General features: G+C 42.5%; 4 protein-coding genes across 12 annotated transcripts; 3 read left to right on the plus strand and 1 right to left on the minus strand.

Moving 5' to 3' along the window:
• Positions 1-343: 343 nt before the first annotated feature.
• On the plus strand, positions 344-1,999 carry mRpL15 (mitochondrial ribosomal protein L15). Its single transcript, XM_065367319.1, has 5 exons — positions 344-660; positions 828-973; positions 1,052-1,217; positions 1,365-1,524; positions 1,613-1,999. Exons 1-5 carry the CDS (start codon positions 556-558, stop codon positions 1,912-1,914), a joined length of 879 nt encoding a protein of 292 aa, XP_065223391.1. The 5' UTR covers positions 344-555; the 3' UTR covers positions 1,915-1,999.
• LOC135847667 (coiled-coil-helix-coiled-coil-helix domain-containing protein 7) lies at positions 384-11,185 on the minus strand. Of its 3 annotated transcripts, XM_065367321.1 has the most exons (5): positions 2,828-3,140; positions 2,628-2,716; positions 2,424-2,522; positions 2,264-2,354; positions 384-2,114 (listed from the first exon to the last, which is right to left on the minus strand). In XM_065367321.1, exons 1-5 carry the CDS (start codon positions 2,856-2,858, stop codon positions 1,990-1,992), a joined length of 435 nt encoding a protein of 144 aa, XP_065223393.1. In that variant the 5' UTR covers positions 2,859-3,140; the 3' UTR covers positions 384-1,989. The 3 variants fall into 3 exon arrangements, with proteins under 3 accessions (XP_065223393.1, XP_065223394.1, XP_065223395.1); XM_065367322.1 differs by lacking the exons at positions 2,628-2,716; positions 2,828-3,140 and adding an exon at positions 11,094-11,185; XM_065367323.1 differs by lacking the exon at positions 384-2,114 and having other exon boundaries at positions 2,127-2,354.
• LOC135847664 (adiponectin receptor protein-like) lies at positions 3,318-8,621 on the plus strand. 2 transcript variants are annotated; one of them, XM_065367317.1, is made up of 10 exons: positions 3,319-3,504; positions 3,586-3,641; positions 4,373-4,533; positions 4,905-5,021; positions 6,033-6,288; positions 6,403-6,583; positions 6,846-7,033; positions 7,120-7,313; positions 7,409-7,586; positions 7,691-8,621. In XM_065367317.1, exons 3-9 carry the CDS (start codon positions 4,378-4,380, stop codon positions 7,532-7,534), a joined length of 1,218 nt encoding a protein of 405 aa, XP_065223389.1. In that variant the 5' UTR covers positions 3,319-3,504; positions 3,586-3,641; positions 4,373-4,377; the 3' UTR covers positions 7,535-7,586; positions 7,691-8,621. The 2 variants fall into 2 exon arrangements, with proteins under 2 accessions (XP_065223390.1, XP_065223389.1); XM_065367318.1 differs by lacking the exon at positions 4,905-5,021 and having other exon boundaries at positions 3,318-3,641.
• Positions 9,886-25,885, plus strand: LOC135847659 (uncharacterized). 6 transcript variants are annotated; one of them, XM_065367302.1, is made up of 8 exons: positions 9,888-10,953; positions 15,388-15,564; positions 17,988-18,113; positions 19,286-19,525; positions 19,755-20,062; positions 20,154-20,334; positions 22,343-22,449; positions 22,570-25,885. In XM_065367302.1, exons 1-8 carry the CDS (start codon positions 10,893-10,895, stop codon positions 24,373-24,375), a joined length of 3,006 nt encoding a protein of 1,001 aa, XP_065223374.1. In that variant the 5' UTR covers positions 9,888-10,892; the 3' UTR covers positions 24,376-25,885. The 6 variants fall into 6 exon arrangements, with proteins under 6 accessions (XP_065223375.1, XP_065223374.1, XP_065223376.1 ...); XM_065367301.1 differs by lacking the exon at positions 9,888-10,953 and adding an exon at positions 11,343-11,592; XM_065367303.1 differs by lacking the exon at positions 15,388-15,564 and having other exon boundaries at positions 9,886-10,953.
• Positions 25,886-26,038: the final 153 nt, after the last annotated feature.

Raw genomic sequence — 26,038 nt, forward strand, 5'->3', positions numbered from 1 at the left:
GTTACTCAAGATTTCCTTACCATTTCCGTTCCCCTCGGCCTGCAGTTGGTAGTCTTATACGCAGGTCCAGTGTCTATAGGTAATGGTTAAAAATGGTAACTTCAAAATGAAAAATATAAATGATGAATGATGATAACAAGATCATGTCCGGTCATATCAAACATGTGCGTGTGCGGTGTGAGCATAGACACAGACACAAGAGTACAAACTGGATATGAAACGAACTGTGAGGGGGTGTAGTGTAACGTAACCATAACGTAACGCAATGTAGCACTACTGGTTACGAAAGAGTATTAATATACCGTTTCCTTCCAGTTTTGTGGATTGTCGTATGTATCCATCCATTTTTTTTCCTTATCAGAAATTTGAAAATGAAAAATTGATTTGAAAGTCGAAACTATTTTGAAACTAAATATAACTGGTAATTTTATTGTCGGCACTTGGCGTAATTATTCATCACTAAAATCTTAATTCCGAAATTTTGAGTAGTGATAACTGGTAATCTGTTGAATAACGTTGTAAAGTATTTTGGTTGACTATCAATGTGCGTTTAAGATGAGTAACATTAAGAATCTTACCGAGCATTCGCTGAACCTTTTACGTTCTTTGCCTAGAATTTCTTTAGCAAATATTGGAAATTTGAAGTATAATGCCAAGAAAGTGAGTATTTCCTGTGTGAGAAATTTCACCATTTCTTGTTATCGAACCCTTCTGATGGAGTTGATGAATGAGTATTTTGCTCGTCAGCTCGTGAAATCAATACTGAACGTCAGTAGCGCTACCGAATGAAATTTATCATTATTATATCTGTACTTATTCTTTTATAGAAAGTGAGTAGACGCGGTGATTCCAAAGGCAGCTGTAGTGGACGTGGAAAGACCCGCCGAATCAGTTACTTCCCGTTGGGAAGCGAATGCAAGAAAACTCCGTTTTTCTTGATGTTTCATGAAGAAAATTACTATAAAAATAGACTGTCAGTAAACAATTAACTTAACGGTATTGTATTCGAGTTTTGAATGTATAAATTTTTCACGTTCGATTATCGTTTCAGGTTGAGAAGAGAATATCCACCTTTGACTCTCGCAGCGTTACAAAGGATGATAGATTTGAATCGTGTAGATACGACGAAACCGATAGATTTAGCCGCTATTTGTCGTACGGGACTATACAGATGCGATAATTCGTCGAATCATTTTGGAATCAATTTAACAGACGAAGTAAATATTGTAACAACTACGGCGCGGCGATGGGTTTTCATTAATCGTATCAGAATTTCCGGTCTCCGTAGTTTTTCACAATCATATTCGACGAAGAAGCGGTTCACAGTGCTTTTCGATATTAATTACGTGTACATTCGCTTCCAGGGTGCGGACAAATTCAATGCAAAGATCAACATCGAAGTACAGTGGGCTTCTGAACCAGTTATCGCAGCTATCGAAAGAAATGGAGGCGTAATAACTACAGCTTACTACGACGTTAGAAGTGTCGGTATTTTAGCTAATCCGAAGCGGTTTTTCGAATCCGGTTTGTGTTTACTTTTTTGTTATTCTGTATTGCAATCGTCCTAATTGTTGTTTCAACATTTTGAAATGTAATTTTATTTCATTTTCAGGCGAATCGATCCCAAAAAGAATGCTTCCTCCTGATGATGCAATTTTGTTTTATACCAGTGCCGCGACGCGAGGTTATCTGGCCAATCCGGATGAAATTTCGTGGGAAAGATTAGTGTTATCTCAGAAATACGGCTACAGATTATCAAAATTGGAAGAAGATCCGGATTACAAAATGTTGACATTGAAAAAAGATCCGCGTCAAATATTTTTTGGGCTTGAACCAGGCTGGGTTGTCAACTTGAAAGACCAAGTTATTTTGAAATGCACAAACTCTGACATTGGTGAATTTGTCAAGTCGTAATGAGAGGAACGAGTAGTTATACATACATATAATGGATGTCACTCTGGAGTACATTCTTCTTATTAAAATATTGAGCTAGCATCGAGTAGTGTGCATTTTTTTTTTGCTGACCACGCATAAGCCGTAACACTTATTCAACATCGGAAAATTGAAAAATTCTGGAATATCTCGCATGCTAGTGGGTGCAAACAAGATGCTCACTGTTAAATATGTAACAAACGAAAAATTTGTATGTATTTTTAAATCTAAAACAAGGAGACAGATAATACGAAAAGAAATCTATAGCACAACTGGATTTATATTTGATTCAACGATGACTACGAAGACTGTTTATGTTTAATCCATTTACCAATGTATTCCTTTTTTACGCGCTCTCTTTCTTCGGGAATCGGCAAATTTGGCACGATCCCATTGAACCACCGGTCCCAACTGACGTATTTCTGAAATAATAATAATATCAAGCAATAGTACGAAACATATCAAAGAGCAAACAAACATTCCAACCTTACCCAAAATCGTCTACACTCCGTATAGTTATCGAACACAAGAATACACTTCTCCCGGTCGTAATTGTTGTCATACATGCATTTAGTCGTGAGATTTTGTTCCTGAAAACAGCGTACTTACAATAAGTTGGAAAGAAAATTTAGTAATCCCCTCTTTAGATGAGAAAAAATGCATCGAAACCGGAGACACCCGAATACAAATCACACCTTGACACACGGATTAGTGCGTTCGTCGATTAATATCGGTGATTTTATGACATAATTTCCTTCGTCACCCTTCACTTTTTTCTGTTCTCCTGAAACGACGCAATAAATTTGTGAATTATGTATTGTTTCGTTTTCTAATGAAAAATAATGGTCTCAGAAAAAGTCATCATTATTATAACAATTCTATACGTGCCGCTTACTTCCAATTTGAACCGAAGAAAGTGAGGACATTATATGGTGAAATATTGAAAAATTGAACTATAAGATCGCGATTTATACATTCACTATTAATCAAATTTTTTAATCTAACCGAACGGGGAAGAATCGTAAAATAAATTTTGATATCATTGCGGATGCGGATTCAATGTTTTCATAAAGGTTTTCATAGTTTTCAAAAATTGTTATCAGTGATGGGATGGGAAACCATTGGGAAACGGAAACGCACAAACGCGCACCTGCGCACCACAACAAAATGAAAAGGTTCGGTTTTCGGTTTGGTAGTGTGACCGTGACCACCGGGACCCACCAAGACGGAAACGAAAACTGAATAACGGCATAATAACGGTAACGAATTAATCTGGATCCGTTCACGTTCCGACGTTCCGGTTCAAACCTTAATTGGCAGCGCAGCCTTACCTGGCCTTGTCATTAGTGGTGGTACTTTACTTTGCTTCGATGTCACATTAATTGATTTGATGGCTAATAATAATTTTTACTTTATTCTTTTCTCAAGTTCAACTTTGAATTAAATTTGATTTTAAAGAGCAGAAGTTCAAAGGAAGCGGAATGATTGTTTCTCATGCGACAAGATACGCCAGGAATTGTGCACGTGTTGATTAATTTGCCGAACTTCTGAAGAACATTCCACGGAACTGAAGTGCTTATTTTTCTTCGTGAAATCATAATCTCCAATCTGAGTCCACTTTTCGTGTTTTAAATCGCTTATTTTTGATTTAAGAAAGGAGTTGCTGCACTAGTGCCCAGTTTTAATCGGATCGATCTTCAAGTCTTACGGTAAATGGCTTATTTTAAATGTTGTACCCTAGCTGATTGTACTTATCCCTAACTCTGCAGTCAGTCATCTGAATTCCCATTCACTTTCAAAATTCAAGCTGAATTTGAGTACTCCTGCGCCGTTGATTTGCGTTATCACGGTGAAATGTTCACGAATTTATCTGAAACTGGCGACGCGACGCGACGTATGGCTTAGTATTACGTGTTCCTGTTATTCCATTTCTCTGTTCACGTAATTTTGGTTTAGGAACGAGAGTCGTTAATTTTATGGTTAATTCCGTGTTCTGAAAGAAGGTATCTCGCAGTATCGTAAGTTTACGAGAAATCTATAGACTCGTGCATTCTGTCAGCTCTGCTTCGCGCGTTTCTGGCCCTTTTTTCGAAAGCTGCATTTCTCAAGTTTCCGTAGGTTTTCGTTATGCGTCAGTTATCTATGAAACATTCGGCTGTGTCATTCGAACATTTTCACGTGAAGTGGAATTACGGAGCAATTGAAAAATATCGTCTCGAAGGCACCTCCGAAGCTGAAATTTTTTCATCGGTGATCGGCTAATAATTTGTTTACCCGACTTTTGATCGTGAGGATGAAGTTGAAAGTGAATATTGTTACGCTTCACGGTGCCTACGTGGAACGTTATCGTCGTGATAATGAACTAAGCAAACGTTGCTTATCTCGTTATACAAATGTAGGTATACGTAATAATGCGCGATGATTTGTTTTTTGTTGCTAGGTGCCATGGATAAATCGAATTGCGGTCCTGCGGAATCTGAAAAATGTGACCGGAACGCTTGTATGGATTCTGCTGATGGTAACCGCGGTTTGAGATACAGAAATACGATGGCAGCGTCGTCTCAAAATCAACAAAGTGGTCGCTTACCCGATAAACTAGAGGTGAGGAGCGTGTTTATTCTCGAGTATTCGAAAATTCAGCGCTCACCGACGACGCGTCGGCGAATCTTTGGTAAAAGTAACATTTCGAAAAGTCGAACCAACTATGTACTATAGCTGTAACTGCTAGTGGATTCGTCATTCGTCGACAGTTGCGTAGATTAGGAAAGCGATTCGTTGGTTTGAATTCTGCGAATTAGCGTTATCGGATCTGTTCCTCAGTCTCAGTTAGAGGTAGACTTTCGAGGGATCTCGTTTTTCGCAAAAAATAGTCGTTAATTTACGGCGTCGACGCTAGTTTCTGTTAATTTGTTAATGTTATTTTCTGCTACGCTGTTGAACGATCGGCTGAAGGTATGATTTAACATTTCTAGGAAAATTTAGAAACCGAAAACGGAATTAACGAAAGAAGCGAATTGTTCAACGAATTTCGCGATTCTACTTCGAAGGGAAACGTTGATTTCAAACCGGAATTGCCACGTACTGCCGAGGTAATGAGATTTCACTGTATCTAACCAAGCTATATCGCGTAAGATCGTTTGAATTCCGAAGAAGAATCCGCGTATTCAATTTTGGCGCGGTGTTATCCGAGTCGCCGCGCCGTTGACACCATTATTCATTCTCGGTGCAACGCCTTCGCATCACTCGGTTATGTTGAATAACCGTGTGTTTGTTCAATTACGAGTCCATCGCTAGTTTTTCAGTCTGAATTTATTCGCAAGATCAAATCGAGTAGATAAAAGTTGTAGTGCAATTCTATTCTACATACGACGTGTTACTACTGTTTCTTTAAAAACGAAAGAGACCCGTGATTGAATAGACACAGTTTTGGTAACATAACTTTGACCGGTATGTAAACTGTCTCCACTCCTCAGTATTATTGACTCGCGCTGGTGCAAGGGCAAGGTGCATACACATTACACACACACACACACACACAGCAATATTGTCAATTCGTATCGGACCGGACGGTTTCGCGTTGGAAGAGAAATTTGGTCGCATCGAATGAATTTCGTTTGTTTTTTAATTATGCGAAGTAGTCGCGTACGGAAAGTTGATAATATTCGAGAGTGCACGAGTCTGTTTGAACTCTTGTTAGATTAGACTGGACAGTATGTTATGTGCCTAACTACCTACTCGCCATTCACTGACCCGTCGTTTGCACCTATTCGTTCTTTACCGTTAATTATTAAGTACTAGGTACGTAGGTAGGTAGTTGACGTGAAAATGAGAAATGTCATCTTTATCGATTCACGCGTTATCGTTTACTCGCGCAATGTGCATTGTGGGCGGCTGCTTAAAGTTTGCTCCAAGTGCAAACCAAAGTGAACGACGAAACGAAGATGTAGGCGTAGGCATATTTAAAAAATGCGCGACCAATCCGTCGCTAACGAAATCGATTCGTTGGTAGTAAGGTTAAGAGAATGAAACGATAACGAAAACCGAGACGTCTCAATTTACGAGTACCTATTGTACCTATTCGCCTTGTTGCAATTTTTTAGACTGAAAATGCAGCGAGCATAATCAATACGGACACCTCCGGTATCGGTTCGTTAGCTCACAATGCTGCCGAACAAGCGGAAGAATTTGTTAGAAAAGTTTGGAAAGGATGCCATTTTCACGCTTTACCTCAATGGCTACAAGACAACGATTACTTACACACTGGCCATCGACCGCCTTTGAATTCGTTTTGGGCTTGCTTCCAATCAGTTTTCCGGGTACACACGGAAACGGTGAATATTTGGACGCATTTATTAGGTAAACTCGAATACTTAATCGAATAAAAGGTGTTATTTGCGCGTTTGCGTTGATGCGTTCATGTTGCGTATTTACTATTTACCGAGATGAATTTGATTTTGTTACGTAACGCAGGCTGTATAGGTTTCATGGGAATCGCTGCGTACTTTCTGACCCGGCCGTCTTCCGAAATCAAAGTGCAAGAAAAGATTGTTTTCATGTTATATTTTGCCGGAACTATCATATGTTTAGGATTATCGTCCGCATTTCACACATTACACTGTCATTCGGAGTGGGTTGGAAAACTATTCAGCAAGTAAGCGCTCTTCGAACGTAAACGTAATCGCTTCTTTTTTAAAAATGGTGCGAATTATTAGTTAGAGAAGCGTTCGATCCAGTCCTGTTCTGTTCTGTTCTGTCGTTTGCTAAACGCGTATAAAACGACGAATACGTAAATGATTGTACTGTTACTGTACATATGTATGTACTTGGCTTATAAGTACATATTATTTGTAAATTGCTTACCTCGCGAACCATGGTTAAGTAACAGAATATTAAATTGCTCGGGTTGATTTTAGATTAGATTATTGCGGTATCGCCGTGTTGATTATGGTTTCCTTCGTTCCTTGGTTATACTACGGATTTTACTGCCACCTGTACTCGAAACTGGTCTACACGTGTGTCGTGCTCGTCTTGGGCTTTTCATCTATCGTCGTGTCTTGTTGGGATAGATTTAGCGAACCAGCATTGCGTCCTTTGAGAGCATGTGAGTTGGTCGAGCTCGGCTGCTTAGTGCTTGGCCAAAATGCCAAATGCATCTCTAAATTCGTATCGTCCTTTTTCACATTTCAGGCGTATTTATTGTTTTTGGTTTGAGCGGCGTTATACCGGCTATGCATTACGCTTACGTTGAAGGCTGGTTCAATCGTATCGCGCTGGCCAGCTTAGGCTGGTTAATTTTGATGGGCAGCCTCTACATCATCGGCGCCGTCATCTACGCGTTTCGTGTACCCGAACGTTTTTTCCCCGGAAAATGTGATATATGGGTATGTCGCTTTTTTCGTACATACGAGTACGTTACGTACGAGTATTTGCATTGCGAATAATATTCGTTTTTTTTTCTTGTTTTTCGGTATTCCAGTTTCAAAGTCATCAGATTTTCCACGTTTTCGTCGTCATCGCCGCATTCGTTCATTACCACGGTATCACAGAAATGGCAATGCATCGAATGACTGTCGGAGAATGTCGAACCGACATTGTATACTAAGATCGGCGCGGCGCGGCGTGACGCAAGTTTTTCTGTGAAACACAAACCTACGGTACCGAGAATATATTTTACATATTTTTGCGCTTCGCGCTTATCGATGATATTTTTTATCATTTTCTTTTACGTATTTTTCTATTTTTCTGTTCCATAAAATAGTGTGACATCGATACAAATATACCTACTGCATATGTTATACTCGTATGTACCTAAAGTGTAGTTGTAAAAAAACAAGAAAACTCTCATTTTACAACTTACTTAGTACTTCAAGAATGAAATAGAATACCGTATCCAAAAATATCATATGCCGACGTGAATTTGGTCGAGGTTATAATTATTTTAGTGATAGCAAATTGTGAATTTTCTGTGATTTTTAATGGTACCTAATAATTACAAATAACGTGTTATCGACGCGTATTGTCCGGGCAATGTGCACCGATGAAATATTTTTCAATATTTTGATCACGAATCCCGAACACGGTTTATCTACATTATAGGATTATTAACATCGAAAGAAAGAAAGAAAAAAAACAAGCATCAGATATTGTACTATTTCATAGCGTTCGCTCGTAGTTGATGAAACTTTTGAATACCTAGTTTTCCTTAATTTACGGCTGAAAAATAGCAACAGCAACAGCCGTCATTTTTATTTGTTATTTTACCGAGTGTAGTTATTTTTTAGCGTTTTGCTTTTTAAGAGCTAGAAAAAAACAAAAAACAATTGTACATAAAATATTTTCGTTTGTTCATTTTTAAATTTTTAATAATGTAAAATGTATATAACGCATTGTGATATTTTTTTTTCAGTCAGCTCTAAGCACTTCCGTCAACTACTGTTTTCTTTTAAACATCGTAGGTAGATAAGGTACCTTATCTACCTGCGTCTACGCATCAACTTGACGTATGTATTTTTCAGCGGAAAAAGTAGATTTGCGAATTGCGATCGAGTTTGAAAATGCGATGGAAGAATTTTGTATCGGAAGGCGGACATTGGCGGATTGGAGATTACCGAATTACGTACATATTTTTTTATTTCACGACGAGATGTTTATTTTCTGAAGGCAAATTATAACGTGAATTTACAATGCGACAGTGTAGTTGTTTTATTTTCCAACGCTTTTCGCGAATTCTTTCAATTAGTTGAGAACCGAGTGCCTGCCGATATTACCGATACCCGATACCTGCGAATGTAAACACCCCCTCCCCGCCCCGCCCCGCCCACCCTCGAGATATAGTAGCCTATACTCGTACAATATTTGTTCGCGCGAGTAGGTGGACAGATGCGAGATGGTATTTTTTTCACTCGCATTAGACTGGTCAACCGCCTCGTGCTGTTGAGAAAGTTTTCCAATCGATTTGTCGGTGGAGGGGAAGGGTTACAAAGCGAACTTGCTGGCGAATCGTCCACGGTTACCTACGATTCAATTCTTCGCTGCTCAGTGCTCCTGCCAGACATTGACCCGTTTGCCGTTCTCGTCAGTTGTCAGTGATGTCGAATATGTGAAATTTTACCGAATTTAATCGTTTAGGGTGAACATTTAGACATTTCAAGTAAACTACGTATGCTAACCGAACGAAGTCCGAAACGAATCCGATTGGGTTAACGGGGTAGCCGCAGGTGGTTTGGTGGGGGGGGGGGGGGCGGGGAAGTGGGCAGAATATAGAGAGTCGCGACAATTGCGAGTAAAATATCTGAAGTACTCTGGATCAAAGTGCCTTCGAACAAATTTTCAATTTCTCTTTTGCGCGCAAAAAAACGAAGGTACTGCGTACCTATGCGTTGTCGACTTGTCGTAGTGTCGTATGTATAACGGAATTTTTTCGTTAAAATAGACGACAACGGAAACGTAATGAAAAGTGAAAATACCTAGCATCGTTTTCGTTTTCATAGGTAAGTATTGTAAGTAAAGTACCATACGATACGAATACGATATTGTGTCCTGTGAAATTTGAAAATTAGGTTTAATATCTAGGTACCTACCTATATGCTGTAATTGCTGTACAAAGTCGGTACCTACTCGTCACGATGTCATTTAACGAAAAAATCCAGACAGCTGACTTTAATTTTTCGTTTTTCGTTTTTACAGCTCGCATCGCAGCCGCAGGCCGCAGCCTAACGATTTGATTTGACAACTGACAAGAATTGCAAAGAAAAGTGAAACTGCTATTATTTCAAGTTTCAACGAGCACGGTCAACGCCTGAACGCCCGCCTCAACGTCAACGGTTCTCTAATCTCTTTAGTATGGTTTGGTTTATAATTTATGGCTCCCCGATTAATATGTACGTAGACGTACACACGTAATACGTAAGTATTTCATTTAGGTTTTGTTTCAGTTTCAGTTTTGGTTTTAGATTTTTACGCGGCGCTTAGCAGTCAGCACTCGGCTCAGCAGTTGTGCTACATAGTTGTGCCTGTGCCCAGAAAGTTGGAAACTTGGAAATATGCGCAAAGCGCAATGCGCGTGTCGTTTCACAATCAAATGTTTTTATTCGTCGTACCTACTACTCGTACACTCGTACTCGTACTCGTATCCGTAGGCGTAAATGCGTAATCCGTATTCCGTATCCGTATCGCTATCGTCGACCGTGAGACCGTCAGACTCAGACCGTCGTTCAGCGATCGCCGATCAGCGCCCAGCGGGCCATTAGTTCGGAGGTTGGTGTTGGTGTTGGTGTTTTACTGTTTTTTCAATTTTATCATTTTGCCAAGTCGAAAAGTCGAATTTGAATGTTGAAGATATTCGTGAATCGTGATACGGCCGACCCAACCCGAGTTAAGCGAAACGAGGCGAGGCGAGGCGAAACCCAGTGCGAGTGCGAGTGATTTAAATCGAAGTAATAGTAAAATCAAGTGAACCGTTGGCGAAAGTTATCAAAAAGTTGGAAAATTTTCTTTACCGTTGGTTACGTACCATAATTACTTACCTAATCAGTCGTCAGTCGATGGTCGCAATAAATTAGACGTTAAATTTACTCGTAAAGTCGTAGTATAGGTTTTTAGGTAGGTACTCGTATTTATACTACATTACTACGCGATGAGTGCGATTGATAATTGATTGACCGACCGGTATATTTTGTACTACTCGTAATTCTACTCGCACTCGCTGATCGAATCGTAATCGTATTTTCATTTTTATGAACTGTTGAACTTTCGTCGCCCTGTGCTGTGCTGTGCTGTGTCGACTTCCACCTTCCAGTCCGCCGCGCCGCATGCCGCATAACCGTGAAAAATACGAGTAAATAGGAAATAGGCCTAAATTAGCGAATAAAATATAGGACGGCTATACGATTGCCGTTTTGTTGAATCGTGAGTCGTCGTAGCGTATTCTAATTTTTCAACTTGTCGAGAAATCTTCGATTATGGGTAAAAAAACAAAGAAAACTAAGTGGCGAACTTTGGAAATTTCTCTGCCAGTATCAGGTCAGTATCCGATATGCGACTATCAGTATCTGTATAGCCCTTACTATACTATACTATACTCTATACATATATACGAATTACGATACGAGTATCTACGTATGTATATTGTATTTGTATGTAGATGTACTTGAAATACCTACCATAGTCCATACATTGAAAATGGCACTTGGGAGGTGCAGAGGCGCAGACAATTCTTCCATAGGTAGAGGTACTAGGTACTATTGAAATATTTACTAGTAGCTACTTGTTTCGCGTAGGTAAATTACGTAGATAGAGATAAGGTCGGTTAAATTAGTGCGGGTGCGTAATGCGTAATGCGTAATTGCGTAACTATGCATAACGGTGTAAGATTAAAGGTATCTACTGGTTAGTTATAAGTCCTACGTAGGTACTCGTAAATGGGATTCGAAAACGACAAAAAACCTACTTCACTCGTCGGGGTCTCTTCTCCACTAAAACTTGAAAAACTCTAGTACTCGTACACTATTTCACAATATCAATTCGCACGGGTTCGCATTTTTTTCACGTTAGTATGCATGTACGAGTGTGTAGCTCTGGTGTTTTACGAAAAACATTCTTTTCACGAGGCTGAGGCTGTGACTGTGAGGCTGAAAATTGTTCAATGCGGGATTGCGGGTGGTAAGCTACATATGTAGTACATAAACATAGGTATAGTACATAATCGTACATACACTTTAGCTTACAAGTACCTACTTGCACATTTTTCGTATCGTATATAGGTACATAGATGGTATGGTAGACGTACCTGAATTAGTCGATAATGATATAGTGATAGGTACACATTTTGTATGGTATTGGTATACCTATGGTATTCGTAATAAGACATTTACCGTTTGTGTACCTATATGTAGTGTATGCCTACTACATACATACATACATACATATGTGTATAGTATATTATCACTAGTTGCCTATAATAGTAAATACCCACTGTATAAGTGTATACTAGAATGTAGATTTACTGTCGTCTTACTCGTACATTAACATTACCTACGAGTACCTGCCCCCAGAATGTGTTATGTGTTTTTCAAAAGGTTTCAATTTCAACTGATTTGATTCGAAACTTGATTTAATTGTACCTACTTACTCGTACCGTACGCGAGTACATGTGGTACGAGTACCGAGTAGGTAGTAGGTACACCGGATGCGGAGGGCGATGACCTGAATTTTACGTACGTCTTCAACTGGCTCCGCAACGACTTGGGAAACCCGGAAACGGGAAAAAGATTGCTTAAATTTGGCAAATAGGTCGAAATTACATATATTTTTTACATTTCTCCACGTGCAGCGCGGCGTGTTTTACCTTATCTGGCTACGTACGTACTACGTAGACTACGTAGTACCTACTACCTACTACCTACCTACAGCGAGTTTTTCGAAATTTTCGATTTAAGGGGACTAAGGCCACTAAGGGGCCTTGGCGGAAAATTTAGGATTGCTCGTCCGAAATACCGAAATCCGAATCGGTTCGAAAGTTACTATAAAAATTGATTGACAGATGCCAGCCAGATCTGAGGGAAATTACCGATTTCCGTAAAATTGACGGAAAAAACGGACAAATTTGCGTGAAAGTTTACAATTTAAAAAATGAATGAGAACTGAGAAGCGATGAAACGTTGCAAAAACCGAAAAAAGTTGCACAAAAAGTGCCTTAAACGGCGGAGATTTTTTTTTTTTTTTTTTTTTTTACACATAATCGTGAAAAACTGAACGGAATGAAATTCAGTGAAACGAAAATCCTCGTAGGTATTTTTTGTTCCAATTATTTATTTATTTTTTTGTGGCAAATTTTGGACCGATTTACACTACTAAAGTTGTTTCAACGACGCAGTTGAAAGTATACCTTTTACTGTATTACTACCTAGTACCTAGACCTACTTAGGTCGTATTTTATACTGGTATTCCAAAATTAGGTAAAAGAAGGGCTTTTCATTCGACGTTTGTGTGCCCTGTGCCTTTGGCCCACGCCCATCCTTTACCTTCAAACCTCTGAACCGCCTCGAGGTGTTGCTCGGCGCGGCTACGCGACTCTGCCGGATCAACGACCAACGTGCGCTGGAGCGCTGGTCGAAAGCCATACACTTTCGTCTCCTACCCGACTCGTATTACCACCCGCATTTTCGGACAAATACTCGAGTGAAAAGTAGGAAGCTACCTCCATTCTATTTGCTAGTAGGGTAAATAAGATTGTTTATTATGTACATTTTTAAATACTCGTCAAAAAAGTAATTGGCCTAGGTGCGAGCAACGCTGGGCACCCGCTAGAGTGACGGAGCGTCCAGCCGTCCAGCGATCCGGACAATCTGCCTCGCTGTCGCTGCATTGCACTTTCGAGACCGAGGCCCGAGGCCCGAGGCCGAGGCGAGGTTCCCTCGAGACGGTTCTGCTTCTATTCGAATGAGCAATGAGCTCTGCGACTGCGAGCAGCGCAACTACCTATGTAAATTTCTAATCTACCCCTTCCAGCGAGAATTTTTGCCGCCGCCGCCACCACCACCACCACTTACACCACCATCGTGTCGGTGGTGCGCGCAGCGCAGTAAAACTGCTTGAACAAGATAATCGTAATATGGACAATACTATACCCAATACCTATTGTATGTCATTTATATTGCGCAATGTGCATTGTGCATAATGCGTAGAGCGATAAGGAACAGGGAACAGGGAACAGGGAACAGGGAACAGGGAACAGGTGGTCTCTGGTCTGGCTGGGTTATCGCTTCGATGGTAGGTGTGCGTGCGCAATGCGCTTAGAAGGGTTTCTTCCATTCTTGCGCATTGAAAACACATTTTGCCAAATGCAAATCGAGATAAGGGCGATGACGTGTTCATTGTTCACCTGTCTGGTATTCTTGTAAATTTGGAATTTCCCGTTTATAGTAAAACTGCTCGGTGCTCTGCCAAATTGAATTACAATAGAGAGATAAGGTCTCCTGCATATGTGGTCTTTTGACTGATTGTGAGTTGTGGCTTCGATAACAGGTGTGCACGAAAGGGGTTCTTTATATGAAAACATATAACGCCAAAGATGAATCAGACGAGGTTGACTATAACGTCTGGTATTTCCGGATTCTTTTTTTTTTTCTTCTTCTTCTTCTTCTTCTTCTTCAATTTTACATAGGCACTTAGATAAGGGTTTATCAGCAAACTAGAAATGAAAAGCACCGTCCCGGGCGTCCGCTGTCGGCTGTCGGCTGGTTCTTCGATAGAATATGCAGGGTGGTAAATTTTTCACGTTTGAAACTCGAAATTGTATACACGGAGGTTCGGATAGTGAAATTTTTTTGACACGAGTGATTTTCATCGCTACTGCGTTGTACAATGTACATGTACTTACTTATGTATTTCTGTAAATTTGGAATTTTAAGTTCGTTGAACTCGGTTTATGTTGATGTTTTTGACACTAACAGTAGGTATGAAGAACGAGAGAGAGCCTGTGGAAAATTTCGCCTGAATTCGGAACTGGAAAAATCTTGAGGTGGGTACGGGTAAATCGCGCGGGGATAGGACAAGGTGGAAAGTAAAATCAAAACAAGTACGCCAATTGGCAAACAATTTTCAACCGAATAAAGCTACTAAGTAGGTAGTAAAGTAAATTGGAAAAGCATGCGGAAATCATCTACATTTTGCGAGTTTCTGCCTCGCTGAGCTCGGTTCAATTTTCTTTTCTATTCCTGGATTTTTTTTTTTTTTTTAGATATGTTCGAAGGTGACATTCTCTGATCGAGAAGGGGGCGGGGCGGGGAGGGGAGCAAAAATTATTTGGAAATGTTTTTTAAAATGGTAGCGACAAAAGTAGTGATTTTCGTCTAAGAACTGTCGAAAGTAGGTAACTGCAGTTAGCCCGTGCAAACGCAAATAGTGTTTCTTAGTAGCCTACTGGACCGCGCGATGACTCTATCGACGATCATCCGTTTTGCGAAATCGGTTCCTGCCATTAGAGAAACTAGACGTTGGATACGAGCTGATGAGTTGGGTTAAAACGGTTTTTGGATAGCTTAAAAAAAAAATTGAAAAAATTTGGAATTTCCGAGTTACGTTCGGAGGTTGTAGAATGGCTTCAAACTATACGCTTGTTCGAATAGCTTTCAAATTTGATTTTGTGAAAATGTCAACTTTTCAAAAATCTACTGGAGGCTGCAGAACTGTTTAAAACGGTTCGAAATTGTTTGCAATCGATTCGGGTGGTCGAAAATAGGGTATGTAGTATGTACACATAAGTAGGTACCAAATTTCTGTCTTCTAAAGGATTTTGCGCCATTTTTGAGTAAAATTTGATTTTCAAACATTGGCTGAGATACTCGTACTTACGATATATGTACCTAATGCGCATTATTACTGGTATTACTTAGGTATACTCGTACTCGTACTCGTACTCGTACTCGTATTTTACGCGTTTTTATTGTGTTACAGGCAAAAATTATCACGAAAACGGCGCCAATTTGCAGCTGGACGACGGATGGCGCGCGTCTTACTCGTATGACAAATATCGACGAAACGCCGCCGGCTATGATAAAATCGTCAAAACGTCCGCGTGCGATGCAAAAAATTCATCTGTCGAACAAAATCACGCCAAGGCACAAATTGAAGGTTTGTCACAATCATTGCGTAATACAATACGTATACTTCAATAGGTATAGTGGTATACAATATACGTACTCGTACTCGTACTCGTATTCGTACATACTCGTATTATACCGTTAGCGAAATATGTACGAATTGCATGGTGGCTGCCGAAATCTGCTCTCGGTGTACGGCGTACGGCGTACATCTCGTCTATTAATTACTTACTACATACTCGTACTAGGTACGTCTACGTAATATCTACATACGAGCAAATATGCCTACTGCCTAATAACGATTTCCTCGCGTTCAACTTGGGTCAACTAACAAATTTGTAGGTATCTACTGCTGCGCTCGTATTTGGCCGTTGCGCCGCGCCGCGCCGTGCTATGTCGTTAGTGTATCCTTTAACGTTGGATTAAACCAGTTACATCCAAAACTCGATTTAACAACAGCGTCAGCTTCAGCGTCAGCGTCGAGCGACGACGAATAAAAACAGCTATAGCCTAAAACGACGGCATCGTCGCGTCGCGTCGTTCCATTTCCTTTAGTCAACGAGCTTGCGAGCTTCACAACCGCATCGGAATTATCGCTGATAAACGACTGACAACTTAAGAGGAAAAGTGTGTTTGGACTATATTCTGTCAGTGTCGTGCCTTGTGCCGCAATGTCGGTTCGGGTTCTGTAATCTGTATACAGGATTACAGGTAGAGGTACGAATTACGAGTTTTTGGTACTACCTACGCGTAACTATGTACGTAGATGTACCAACTACCTACTGGGAAAAGTGTAAAATTTTTCGAGGCAAGCCAAGCCCAGCCCCAAGTCTCGAGGATTGTGAGATCATCGCCGCTGCCGCGTTAATTAGATACCTACGTATAATTCGATTGGTGTTTGAAAGGGTGAAATTTGGCATTGACATTATTGGCGGATGATTTTCAAATTTCAAAGTGCAGTTTAGCTATTAGTATTAGGTAGGTAAGGTAGTAGGTCTAGGTACTCGTAATTTTGATTTTCGTCTTAGCACTTAGCGCTTGGCGACGATGGCGTGTATCCTGATTCTTTGTTTGATGGCATGTAAGTACGTGTACAAGTGGCCCGTAGGTAGAGGTACCTCTAGCTATGTAGTATGTAGTGTGTAGTTGTACGAGTAGGTACAGGTACAGGTAGAAGTGCGTTCTGCGTTCTGCGTTGGTTTCTCTCTCCCAGTGTACGAGTACATTACACATACCTACAATATGTCGATGTCGATGTCGATGTCGGGCGAATTGTTGATTACAGTAATGACTAATGTGCTCGCCGAATCATACGTACGAAGTGTACATGACTACCTATGTACAGTACAATGTACATGCAGGATTGAACTCGTACCGTACATACGAGCTGCTGCTTTGTTTGTTCTTGCAACTTCATTCGTAATTGCTATTTGCGTATTTGCTAATTGGATCATGTCGGTTGTCAGTCGTCAGTCGTCAGACGTCGGTTCATCGGTTGTTGTTGTGGTACTTCGTGGCTTTGTCTCTGCGCAGCGCACCTCTATCCTTTAGATACTAAATCAAATTTACATATACTATATGAATGCATTCGTACGAGTACCTATGTAAGTACTAAGTAGTAAGTACATGTAGTTAGCGAGAGCGACGACCATCATCGTCGCACATATTGGTAGACACTAGACAGTGACACAGACAGCTCAGCTACCTTTACGAGTATGTAGGGATACGGGATAGGGAATGAAGAAAAACCTATTGGCTATTACCTACTTGTCTTTTGCTTTCGAATACGTGTATTACGTATTGGCTTTTACCTACCTACCTACCTATCGGTTTAAAAGACGTAAGACGTTATAAGACGTATTCTTTCGAGTTTCCGCATATACGAGTACGAGTACGAGTACCTATTATGTACAGGTACACCCTACACTGTACACTGTACAGGGTGCGTGTGAAGATATCGAGCACGTTGAAAAAAGATTTTTTATTAAAAATACATACGTAATTACGTACATATACTCGTGGCCTGGGCTGGCGAATGACAACGTCAACTACGAGCACTAGATAGATACGAGTATAGTAGCTGATAGTCCAGATCTAGATATACAAATACATTACATACCTAAACCTACATTACATATGACTGATGCGGAATGTTATCACCTCGCCTCATCGCATGAGATATCACTCGTAAGAGTATCATTCACTGTGATCGTGACCAGCCGAAAGGTTTAGCAAACTGTTTCCGCGTATTTCTGCGCACCCTGTAGTCTGTGCCTAACTAGTTGTATTCGTAGGTCTAGGTATGTATGTAGGTACGAGTACGAGTACGAGTGTCGAGTATACATACACATACTCGTATTGTCTACTCGTACCTATAATGATAAGTAGAAGTACGAGTACCGAGTACCGAGTACGTATGACTTACCTATGTTTACTGTTGATTGCGATGTTTAGACGAGTACACAAAAATCACGACGCCTCGTCAGGATGTACTGTTCAAAAAAGGCTATCTTACAAGGCGTAAAACATGGAGACATACGTGCGACGAAAATGCCGCCGATAGTTTCGCTTCAAACGAAAGTAAGTAGCCTACCTTTACGTTTACGTTTACGCTTACTCGTATCTACGAGTATGCCTGCTTAGTAGGTATAGGTACATCTACATACTCGATAGTTCCTTAACAGTTAGTACCTACTACCTAGTACCTACCTCTAGCTGTCTAGCTAATAGCTATATATACACATACACTCACACTCACACTCGTACTGTAGGTACTTGTATACCTACTTACTTAATACTTGGCAGTTACCATTTAGCTGTAGCTGTACAGTGTACGTGTATACGTTTACGTAGTACGTGGAACGTGGACGTACCTAGATCTGATTTGAAGTCTGACGAGCTAGAGGCTATAGGTACCTAGACCAGTAGACCTACTACCTAGCATTTACAGTATGTAGTATGTAGTATGTACGAGTATTTACAGCTATTGTGGCCTCATGGCCTGTAGGCTGTCGCTGTACGACTAGTTCGGATAGTACAGTATAATGGAAATAAACTCTGCAGTTGAATGAAACAGCAAACCCAGCGGGCGCATTAAATTAAATGCAAATTGCAAATGCGCGGTTGCATTCGTTTTTGTGTACACCTAGAGCTAGACCTACCTATACGTGTATGTAGTACTCGTATGTAGATGTACTATCGCGTAAATCTAACCACAAATTTCATCATTCAACGCGCAAACCCACCCTCGCGTTGGCGTTGACCTTCGCTCATTTTGCGAGTGCGAGTGCGAGTGCGAGTGCGAGTAGGTGTAACACTCGTTGGTACACAAACACCTGATTGAAGAATCGCGAGACTTGACGAAAAGGGTTGTTGGTACACTATACATATGTATTATGTATTTTGAGAATAGAAGATTTTTGCAGCCTCATTTGTCGATTCGATTCGAATCGAATCGAAGGATTAAGCACATTCTAACGGAGACGCAGACGGGAGACGGGAAACGGATTTCAAGTTACTAACTATACTACATACTACATACTACATATATATACGTATACTGTATAAACGATTATTTATACTTCAAGTTTTATTCTTAGTCGTATATATGTAGATGTACCTACTCGTACTTAGCTACATATGTAGGTAATTACCTACTCGTGTGTCGTACTACGAGTAGTATACACAGACACACGGTATGGCATTTACGAGTACGAGTACGAGTATTTATATCGCGTCGATACATTTTGCAGCGGCGGTTAATTTAGGCGATATTCAAGCTCAAGCGGACTACGCTAGCCATAATGGCGACGAAGAATTTTGTGATTACGCGTCTATGACGACGGATGGTGGCAGCCGTTTGCCGTCGTTGTCGCCTGTGCAGCCCCAGTCGCACTCGCACTCGCACTCGCAGCAGCTCTTGTGCGCTACTTCTCAGCCTTACATAGACGCTTCCGCAGCTGCAGCCGCAACCGCAACCGCCCTTTATTACGGTAATTCGTTATTTGTGGCGCGCTTTAGTTTACTTTCGTATTCTCGTATTACGTATCTGATAGGTACCTACCTATAGAAGACTGTGGCTGGTTGGTAATTGCCTAATTGGTATCCACACCCAGGCTCAGGTCCAGACCCAGACCCAGACCCAGACCAACCTAAGGTTATTCTCTGTTTAGTTTGGCAATTTCAAGATTTTAATGGACGTACTGTACGTGTGCTTTGTAGGCGGTGGTTATGAAATTTACGATCCGTACACGGGCAGTGTAACCGCGCTGGTGGTCGGTGCGACACCGACGGCGAGCAGCGCCGCTGCCAGCGCTGCCGCCGCCTCTTGTCAACCCCTTTTAACGTCGATGCCTTGCAGACCTGTGCCTTTGCACTCGCTCCAGTGGTTCAATCCTGTACCGTCTTCGAATGAATGGTGTTGCGACGCCAACGCCGCCAGTTCCTACGCTGCCATCGTCGACGACGCCGATGCCGATGCCGGTGACGGCGATTCCGCTGCAAAAGCATCGCATTCCGGCGATTCTACGGTACGTATGTTCGCTGTTTACCTACGATTAGCTGATGCAGCCTACGCTAACATGTACGTGTATGACTGTATGCGTGTATTTTTTGATGCAGAACGCCAACACATCAGCTTCCGAATCATCGTCTGTGGCCGAAAATACGACACCTACAACCGGTGCCGGTGGCGACGTTGCTGCGTATTCGCCGCATCCTCCGCATCCTGCGCATCCGTCTGAGTCGTATATTTATCCGAGTTATGTGTTTGGAACGGCCGCCGTGTATAGCATAGAAGACGGTGGGTTTTCTCTATACTCTAGCCGTAGCCGTAGCCGTTGATATACTCGTACTCGTATCATATAGGTATCTGCATGATCGTATTCCCTTTGTAGCGATGTGTACCTAAGAGTGTTGTATTGCCGTTGCCGTTGCCATTGCCGTTACGTACGAGTATTTGCTGCTTAGCTACGCTCAGGAGTATCATCGTTTTCCGCCTTGTTTTTTTTTACGATTTCGCCTACCTACAAGTATATCGTGGCAGCGAGTTCGTATTACCGACTTCACGTGCCGATGCCGCGTATTTATCGTTCGTTTCACACTCGTACCTCTACCTGCCTATACGAGTATTTATGTACGAGTACTTTCTTCGCGAGCGTATCGCGATCGCTCGATCGTAGCCCGATTTGCTAATCGCTTGTACTCGTATACGTATGTACTATTGCCGTTTGCCGTTTGCCGTTTGTTGGGACGGGACGCGACAACGCGAACGCAAATTCGAGCGCGAGCGCGTCCATGTTACTCGTACATAGTTGTGTAATCGCTAATCGCAGGTAGATACCATTGTCGTCGACCGTCGACCGCCGGCACCTTAAAAATCACTTGGAAGTTTGCCAACATTTCTTTCTTTCTTTCTTTTTTTTTCTTTTCCTCTTCAACATTATAAAAATAGATAATACTGTACTAATACGTAGGCAGTCGACAGTCACAAGTCACAACCACAGCGTAGTGTGCGTGTAATCGTGCATCCGCCTTTTTCTGTGTGATGTGTATGCGTAACAGCGTAATGTGTACATCTACGTTCTTATTCTACGTACGATAGACGATACGCTGGTATTACACTGTAACTGTAACCTGTACAGTGTATACAATTGCACCTGTGTACGTCCGAGCACGAGTTTTGTACTACAGTAGCCAGTAGCCAGTAGCCAGTAGCCAGTAGGTTTTGTCACTGCGCCGCACCGCTGTGGTCGCTGCATGTAGTTCGTTGTTTTTTTCTTTTTTCTCTCTCTCTCTTTTCACATTCGCAATCTTCAGTACACTACACAGTACACACTGCACACTACAAGGGACGAGGCCGAGGACGGAGTACCAGTACATCTGCCATATTTTTCTACATGCTTACCTAGCCTGCCGGCTACCTAGTGCATAAATACCTAGCATACTTGAGTATTTACTTCTACTCTACCAAGTATTTATCAGTTGGCACCGTTCATTAGCTACGAGTGCGTGCTGAGCGGAGCGGCGATTGGTTCAATAACACGAGTACGGGAGAAAAGCAAAGCATTTCCTTTTGTTAATGAACAAATCCGTAAATACCTATCTATAAAAAATTGCACCGTATTGCGCCTTAATTGTCTGCGCGATTTCTTTCCATCATCTTGATGCATTACTCGTACATATTTGTATTGTACGTGCGAGTGCGAGAACGAGTGCGAGTGCTACTACATATTCATTTCAATAGGTTGTCCAGCAATGTGTATCGTGTTGTGTACTGTGTAGTGTAATGTAGTGCCGACTGCCGACTACCGAGTATAAGTACCCGTAAATCCTATCGTCTTGATGTGTCTATAAATAGATAGTATGTCTACGAACATGTCGTCGTCGTCGTCGTCGTCGGTAATCATTGGTCGTAGTTGCATCGTATGTACACTGTACACTGTACACTGCGGTGTTTTCTGTTTGCAATTAGCGCGGACAACGCGAGTTACAATAATCTACAAAAATACGAGCTACCGCAACCGCGCCGCGCCGCGCCTCGCCGAAGACGCTAAACACGTATCTTGTTCTACGAGTATCAATACTCGATAGTCGATAGTCGATAGATAGCGTAGACCTAGGTATTACTAATACCGAATACGAGTAGCAGTAGATAAGTACTCGTATTAGGTATATTCTAAAATCTACAGTCTGCACGTTGGCGAGTATCAACACCCAACGGCCACGAGTATTGTATTGTACTTGCCAGTCGGCGGCGGCGTCATGCGATTCTAACGAAAATTTATACGTAGGTATTTGGCGTGTTACAGATGGTACCAACGTTCGATACTGTTCGCCGGAAAGCTCGATTTTCAACGGCAACGAATCGGCCACTACCAAAAGGAAGAAGAGAAGAAAACGACGCCGACGCTTCGGGGTAATTGTCATTTCGTACTCGTCGTAATTTTCCTACTACATAAGTACCTACATACTACTCGTACGAGTATGTTCGCGTAATAATACGTATGTATTTTCTTTTCATTGTTTTGGCCGACAGGAAACCGAGGACGATTCTGAATCCGGCGTCGAAGAAAATCACGACGAATACGTTTTCAGCTGCGAGAATCAAGTCGTCGATTACGCTCACGACGAGCTCGCTGCCACCGTTCACGTTCACGTTCAAAATCAATCAAACTATTCGCCATTCGGTTCGCAAAATGCGCTTCACGGTCACGGTGGTCGCCATTGTACTAGCTTTCCGCATGCCAGCATAAACGCGCCGCCTTTCGTACCCGCTAATTGTGGCGGCGGCGGCGGCGGCGGCGACGACGATCTATCTTGTTGCAGGTCAAACGACAAATACGTCGATAAAGTCGAAAATAAATCGGCGGCGGCGGTGGCGGCGTCGATAAACGCCGTCGACTCCAAAGTGCGCCGCGAAACGTTCGTCGACGGTGAAAATCAATCGCCGACCGATTCGCCGTCCAGTTCCAATAATTCCGATTCCGGCATCAGTTCTCCCGGAATCGAGGATTGCCCTTCTATCGGCGGCCAAGACCACGATTTCAGAAAATCCGTCCAAGCAGATCGATCAAAAACGAGCTTCAACAACAATTTAGCCACCTCGCCGGTAATGCGGAGTGGCGATGGCGGCAAAACCACCAGCGGCGCCGCCGCCGCAGCCGCAGCCGTTATTCCGGCGGCAGTGGCGGCAGCAGCAGCCGCCGGCGACGCCCCCGCCGCCACCCTGTCCCCCGACGATAAGGCTAAAATATGTGATAGTAGTTACGCTAGTGCCGAAGCTAAATGCGGTCTCGATGATAAACCGCTAAAGAAAATACGCGCCAAAAATACGAGTAGCCGCGTCAAACGGTGTCATTCGAAGAACGAAGAGCGTTACCGTAGGCGTAGCGTTTCCGAGAGAGACGGCGCCACCGCCACCGCCGCCGCCGCGGCTTCACTCGATTTGGGGGCGACCGATCGCCGTGTCGACGACGAAAGCGTCGACTGCGCGCAGAGTGTCGCCGTGTGCGACCAACAGCCGCCGAGCGCCACCGAAAACCGTTCGAAAAAGTCGACGATAATAATTGAAACTACTCCGCGAATCGAAAGAGTCGAAAGAGTAGCCGTCGCCGATGAGAATTCGACGAAATGTTCGTCGAGTGCGAATGAAGAGCGTTCTTCGCCAAACGAAAAGAATCGTCGCCGCTACGAAAGCGAAAACGGCCGAGTTATCGATACGATAAGCGACGTAGTCGACGGAAACGAGCCGCAGGCGGCCGAAAATGACGCGTCTCATCTTCACGGCGATCCGTTCGAAAATCAAATCGCAAATTGCGACCAAACTGACGCGTATGCCGTCGATCCGAATGATGCGGCGTTATCCGCATCGTCGCTATCGCGCGCCGTCCCCCAACAAAGTACCTGTTGGCCGAAAGCGAACGTCAACGTCGACGTCGACGTCGACGCTAGCGAGCGAGCAGCCCCGCAAGATGGCAGCGTAAACCAAGACTCGCAATCGCGACACAGCAGCGAGCGCGTCGCGTTGGCGGCGCGAATTTTAGTCGACGAAATAGTGCAGCGAGCCGAATCGCAGATCCGTATGTCGACGACAAAATGTGATAAACTTCAGTTACCTTTAACTCAGGCTGTGACTAATTGGCTGAACGAACGCGGCGGTTTGCCCGCCGCCGCCGCCGCCGCCGTCGACGGCTTCGAAATCAAAAACCATCGCCGATTGTTTTCGACGCAGCCGCCCTCGGACGAGTCTCTCGACGACGAAACGACCGTATCGCGCCTCTCGCAAAGTAAAGAAACGGTCGATAAGTCGAAAACGTCGTCGTCGAATTGCGTGATTTGTTGATCTACGAGTAATACGTAGGTATCTACTGTAATATCGTATTAGCCATTCGCCATTCGCCATTCTGTCTAGTGAGTCGAATTCGTAGTTGGCGTCGTGAACCAACGATCGACTCGTGACTCGCACTCGCAGCACGCGCGTGCCGCAGCGATCGAATTAGCCAAAAGGGCCGTACGAATCGGGTTTTTAGTTGTTTGCGGTTGCGCTTGTAACGGATCAAACTTATTTGTACTTGAAAATGTAATAATTTGTAATTTGCAAAATTTCACTTTCGTTTTTTTCTCGGCTGGCCGGAGTACGTATGTCGTATACCTTGCTATGTGACTACTCGCACGTAATATGCGAGCAAAATGCCTAATTATTGGAAAAATTTCAAAAATTGTCGTATCGATCCCGATGTATTCCGTCTTCCACTCTGCGGTTTAAATATCTACCTAGAGTATACCTTGCTATGCGACTACTCGCACTATTCGCATTCGCATTCGCATTCGGAAACGTATAACGTATGCCACAGTTTGTTGATTAGCAGCGACCGATACGCGCGCATCGGTTTTACCTATTTTTTTTCTCGAATTGGGCGGTTTGTATCGTAGTTCGTAGAAAGCTGTTTTTACTATCACCGGGGAGGGCGAAGGCCGAAGGGCAATTCGAATTTGAATTTCTCGCTGCGAAATCGTCGCATAGCATACTCGATTCGAGTTTTCGTTTGATTCGTATACGCAATTACGCAGACACGCCGGGTATAATACGCGTACAACCCGCGTACTATACACAATACACATACACTACAGTTATACTCGTACAAAATATGACAATACCGGATGATGTATGGCGTATGACTCGTAAGTCGTAGTCGCCTCGGTAGTCGGTACCAATCACCCAGGCCTGCGCGGATGGCTAATCGTATTATGTAGTATATAATACGTACATAGACGTACATACTCGTCTCGTACACCTACATAGGAAGCTTCGGGCGCGACGTTGGAAAGTTATGCCTGTCTCACGTTTGGCATCGAAGCGATATGTAATGTACCCAAGTACAGTAATGTATAGGAAGGTTGGATTCGCGACTCGCGACACGCGACACGCGCCGGCGCTTGTAATTAAGCGATTAATATAGGCTTAGATATACGATGATAATACTGTAGGTAGATAGAGTAGATAGATACTGCTGCGTAGTGCGTAGGTCTAGGTAGACACGGTTTATCGGTTTAAAAAATAATAATCATTCGTACGTACGAACGTACTCGTACGATTACGATATACATACATATGTGATTATGTCGTACGTATTTCTAATCGTTCGATTAGTGCACGCATTTCAACATACGCGCCTTACTTCATCAGCCGAATACTTACTCGACAAATTCAACGATTCAAGACTGCCTTCATGTCCCCTCCCCTACTCCTTCCAAATAAGAAGGAAATCTTTACGTTATGTATTTTACATTTTATTTGTAATCTGTTATTTATACCAAGTTGAATAAATTACACGTGGCTGATGTTTACATAATTCGTTTCGAAAAAATATGAAATTCAATATCGCCGACTGACCGATTAAGGTAATCATATCGGCTCCGGCTCCGGCTCTTTGCTCGCTTACTTAGTCGTTGCATCGAGGCTCTCTTTACCTGCTACCCACGTGTACCGAAGACCAAATATCGGG

This window comes from Planococcus citri, chromosome 5 (assembly GCF_950023065.1).
Source record: "Planococcus citri chromosome 5, ihPlaCitr1.1, whole genome shotgun sequence".
NCBI lineage: Eukaryota > Metazoa > Arthropoda > Insecta > Hemiptera > Pseudococcidae > Planococcus > Planococcus citri.